This window comes from Rhamphochromis longiceps, linkage group LG2, assembly GCF_057381845.1.
Source record: "Rhamphochromis longiceps isolate RC_006_pf linkage group LG2, R_longiceps_female_GT1.1, whole genome shotgun sequence".
NCBI classification, from domain to species: Eukaryota; Metazoa; Chordata; class Actinopteri; order Cichliformes; family Cichlidae; genus Rhamphochromis; species Rhamphochromis longiceps.
In genome coordinates, this window is record NC_140558.1 from 3955028 (window position 1) to 3960315 (window position 5288).

The following is a 5288-nucleotide window of genomic DNA, read 5'->3' on the forward strand; positions in this document are numbered from 1 at the left end:
AATTTTTTTGGAAAGAAGAATAAGTGAAAAGTTTGACCTCCTTATAGCATCAAGACAAACTACTAAATAAACAAAGTTTACAAGTTTCATCTGTTTTTCATTAGTTTATCTAAGTCTGTTTCAGTCTACCGAACCACAAAGAAAAAAAAATGTCTTGATTAGCATAAAACAGACTAACAAATGCATTTGAATAGAGGCAACACTTTTCACACAAAGCAGGACGATTCCAGGAAATGCAGGTTGACTGTAAAGACTGTGATAACCAATCAGATGTTGACCTGGATCACATCATCCTCCTCAGTCACTGAAATATCAACAAGTTTCCTAGTAAAGGCATTGTCACGATGATGCTGTTATTGGTAACATTTCTTCTACTTCACCATGGACGTGAGTTTTATCTAACTTTATAACCTACTATTTATTTATTTTTGCCACAATCTGCAACCAAAGTAAACATGTGACGGTTAATAAGGATTTTTGTGTGTCCCAGTTATTTATATTCAAGACAAATTTCCCAGTTTTTTATGTGTTTTGTTTACACTCACTGCAGATATGCTGGAGCAAGTGACCACAGTTCAACTTGGTGAACCTGTAACTTTGACATGTGTTTTACCTCCTGGTGATTTAAGCAGTAAAATTCACTGGTACAAGCAGAGAGCAGGGGAAGCTCTGAAACTGATTGCGACAGTGCGGCAAACTGCACATCCTGACTATGGACAAGGGTTTAATGCCTCAAGACTGGAAGTAAAAGACAATAAAAACATCAGCAGTCTGACCATATTCAGGACAATCCCAGAAGATGAAGGAATGTATCACTGTGCAGTCATGGAATGGAATGTGAATGCTTGGAGTGGGACCTATTTGTTATTAAAAGGTAATTATGTGATTGCAGCCTTTTGGATTCACTGTAAATACTCAACCATCTGACAAAAACTTTTTCACATGGTGGGAAAAATAACTATATTATATATGAATTTAATAAATCGTAGTTTAAACATCATATTAGGTATTTTAATGTGTTTGCAAATCGATTCCAAGTTTTCCTTTTCGAGACGCACCGTTATCATTCATTTTTCAATAAAAACTAAAACTGTGTTTAGAGGTAGTTTTTAAACACCGTTTTTTGTTATTACACAGGGAACACCCAGAGAAACGTTACTGTTCGTCAGTGGCCAACGGTATTAGATTCAGTCCATGCAGGGGATTCTGTGACTCTCAACTGTTCAGTTCTGTCAGACTCTGATAACAAGATGTGTCCTGGAGATCTCAGAGTCCTCTGGTTCAGAGGACAAAACTCTCGTCCAAATATCATCTATGTTGATGGAAAGAATCAAACTGAATGTAAGAAGCAATCAGACACTCAGAAGAGCTGTGTTTATCGCTTCTCTAAGACGGTCAGCTCCTCTGATGCTGGGACTTACTACTGTGCTGTTGTCACATGTGGAACGATATCATTTGGAGATGGAACTCAACTGCAAATTGGTAACACAAAAGTACAAATGCGCATAACATGTTTACGCCATCATGGCTTCTTCTTTTTTTTATTCTTCAAGAAGTAATGACATACTTTTTTTTTTTTTTTTGAAGAAACAGGTTGGGAATTTATTGCGCTGGTAATAGCAATAATCTGCCTGGTCATTTCAGTGATTGTAAATATTGTTTTCACCTGTTTCGGAAGACCAAGACTAGCATGTAATAAATTTAAAGGTAAGTGTCATTCATTGAGTGAAATGTAGCAACAGAACAAATGTCAAACCTCAAGTTTCTGCTTATTCTGCATTAATTTATATTTCATTAAACAACTGTCGAGTTTGAGTATCCATATTGATATTTGTGCTTTCAAAAGCTTTAAATTTTAAAGGCACAATGTTAAAAACTCATCAAAGAAATAGTTTATTTTAAATTGATTGAAACGTTAAATTGATGAACTAGCAGGTCTAATTATTACTGGAGCATTATTGAGCACTGTAATGAAAAATCTGCTACATTTCATAATATATGTGTATTTGTTCATCATTCATTGGCAATAGACAGCACATCTTCACAAGGAAGAAATGACAACTTGACTCAACCACTGGATGATATTGTAAGTAATTATGTTAGCTCGTATTGCTTTTTGTTAATTCATTACTATGAATCTCTGTAGCAGCTACAATATTTTATGATCTTTTAATTTCAAACAGAATGAAGGTGAGCAGGATCTGAACTATGCAGCAATACATTTCCCTGGAAGGAAAGCTACAAAAGGAAGCAATAAAAAAGAACAGAAGACTGAAGAATGTGTTTATTCTCAAGTTAAGCGCTGATCTGAATGTGTTAACCAACCCTCTTACAAAGTGAATAAAATCATGTTGTGGGTTATTCCACTGCAGATAACTTTAATAATGTGTTGTGATGCAAATAAATAAGGATTTACAACTGCAATCAGTTCTATGTGGCTTACTTCTTGTTTCAGTAATTCCAGTAAAGTTTCAGGCTTCACTTAAATAAGTTATTGCACTATATATTTTGGTCTTAATTAAGATGGAAAATTATCACATTAATGTATGTTGCTTAACAAACTGTTCAATATTTGTTCCTATTAATTCAAAATTGTGTTCCTGCTTTTGTTTACGATGGGGCTCATTAGATTGTGACAAGCTTAAAGCTATGTGAGACCAAGTGAAGTGAGTAAAGTTTAGTGCACACTGTCCAAACTTTCTGTAATTTTTTTTTCAAGTCAAGTTGGCTTTATTGTCACTTCAACCATATACAGTTAGTACACAGTGAAGCGAAACAACGTTCCTCCAGGACCAAGGTGCTACATGCAACATAAATTTACAACATAAATTAACAGAAAACACTAAACTAGCTAACTAAGAAACCTAGTTAGCTGGCTAGCGGAGACAAGACAGACTGACCTAACATAAATTACAACATAAATTAACAAAAACTAACTATCTAACTATCTAAGGAAGACTTTTTTTTTTTTGTTATCAGACAGCAGACAACAAAGTGCACGTGCAAATGTGCAAACAAGAGCAGCAAGTGACAGTGTGACAAAAAAACACAACGTAACATAATGATAAGGTTTTGTGATGATGAGTTGAGGTAGTGGAGGAACAGTAAACATTCCTTAGTGCAGCAGCAAAAATTAGGAAGTACAGAAGTTGGTGCAAAAAGTCCAGTAATAATATTGTGCAAAAGAGCATTTACAGGTTGGTGTGTGCGATGGTTTGGTGGTGTAGGTCAGTGTGTTTGCGCTTGTGTTGATTAGTCAGTCCAGTCTCAATGTTTTGAGGTAGTTGAGTTAAGCTGAGTGATAATGTTTGTGTGTGTGTGTGTGCGTGCGCGTGTGTGTTTATCAGTCCAGTCCCTTTTTGCTGAGGAGACGGATGGCTTGTGGAAAAAAGCTGTTGCACAGTTTGGATGTGTGTGCCCGAATGCTTCGGTACCTTTTTCCAGATGGCAGGAGTGTGAAGAGTGTGTGAGAGGGGTGTGTCCGATCAGCCACAATGCTGGTGGCTTTGCGAATGCAGCGTGTGGTGTAGATGTCCTCAATAGAGGGGAGAGAGACCCCGATGATCTTCCCTGCTGTTCCCACTATCCGCTGTAGGGTCTTGCGGTCCGATATGGCACAGTTCCCAAACCAGACAGTGATGCAGCCGCTCAGGATGCTCTCGATAGTTCCTCTATAGAAGGTGGTCAGGATCGGTGGTGGAAGCTGGGCCCTTCTCAGTCTTCTCAGAAAGAAGAGACGCTGTTGGGCTTTCTTGTGCAGGGAGCTGGTGTTGAGGGACCAGCCGAGGTCCTTCTCCAGGTGGACGCCCAGGAATTTGGTGCTGTCGACGATCTCCACAGAGGAGCCGTTGATGCTCAGCGGTGAGTGGTCGCCTCGTGTCTTCCTAAAGTCAACAACCATCTCTTTTGTCTTGTCAACATTCAGAGACAGGTTGTTGTCTTTACACCAGTCCGTTAGCCTCTGCACTTCCTCCCTGTACGCTGACTCGTGGTTCTTGCTAATGAGACCCACCACGGTCGTGTCATCAGCGAACTTAATGATGTGATTTGAACTGTGTGTTGCTACACAGTCATGAGTCAGCAGTGTGAACAGCAGAGGACTGAGCACACAGCCTTGTGGGGCCCCAGTGCTCAGTGTGGTGGTGCTGGAGGTGCAGTTCCCGATCCGTACTGACTGAAGCCTTCCGGTCAGAAAGTCCAGGATCCAGTTGCAGAGGGAGGTGTTCAGGCCCAACAGGCTCAGCTTTCCGATCAGTTGTTGGGGGATGATCGTGTTGAATGCTGAGCTGAAATCTATGTACAGCATTCGAACGTGTGAGTCCTTCTTGTCCAAGTGTGTGAGGGCAAGATGGAGTGCAGTGGAAATGGCGTCGTCCGTTGAGCGGTTATGGCGGTACGCAAATTGCAGTGGGTCCACTGTAATTATTATAGAATATAATTATAACTGAAGGTGTAACAAGGCTTTTATCAACAGTGCGGAGAGTCTGGAGACCACTAACAGGCAAGATATCAGGCACTGCAAGATAACTGCATCGTCAAAGTGACACTAAATAAAGTTTGCCCAAACTTATAAGTTGTACATTTGTGCAATGACCAAAACTAGCACCACTGATTAGCAATGAGCTGTGCGGTCAGTTTTTTAATCATTAATATGCAAATTACATCAGTATTATGCTATTTTTTTCTGAGGCTGGTATATGTTATATTGCAGTTGATTAACTACTACATCTCCATAGAAATGAGGCAAATTTCCATCAAATAAACTTGGATACTGTGCATAGGGACCTCAGGAGCAGCGCTTTATCTTTTAAGTAAAACATTTGTCATATCTATACAAACAGCTAAGTCACCATGTTCAGTCTCATGCTCTTCAAAGTACTGTAGATGATTTTAGTTACAACATCAAGAACACAGTTAGTTTTCAGCACTACTTAAAGACTCCTTATTGTTTTCTATTTCACTAAGAAATTGCTGCGAGCTCACCTTTAAAGTGTACAGGAAACATTACATGTAAAAAGGCTAATTTACACCTGTCCTGCTATAAACATGTATTTCTTAAATCCAGAGACAATCTATTGTCTAGTTAAATCTATGACAGTTGTTTTAGCCCATTAAACCCATTTTAATTCAAATTTTTAGGTCAAATTAGCATGATCTGATATCGTCGTGTTGGTGTTGTTCCAAGATCATCATACTAAATGTTGTTCCAGGATCAACATTGCAAGTGACCAATCAGAATGTTGTGACGTCATACTTTTGCGACTTCGGGAAAAACCGCCGTAAAACAA

General features: G+C 39.0%; 1 protein-coding gene across 1 annotated transcript; it reads left to right on the top strand.

Moving 5' to 3' along the window:
- The first annotated feature begins 344 nt into the window (after positions 1-344).
- LOC146676801 (signal-regulatory protein beta-2-like) lies at positions 345-2188 on the top strand. Its single transcript, XM_085383733.1, has 5 exons — positions 345-387; positions 551-874; positions 1138-1482; positions 1594-1707; positions 2184-2188. Exons 1-5 carry the CDS (start codon positions 345-347, stop codon positions 2186-2188), a joined length of 831 nt encoding a protein of 276 aa, XP_085239859.1.
- The last annotated feature ends 3100 nt before the right edge of the window (positions 2189-5288 follow it).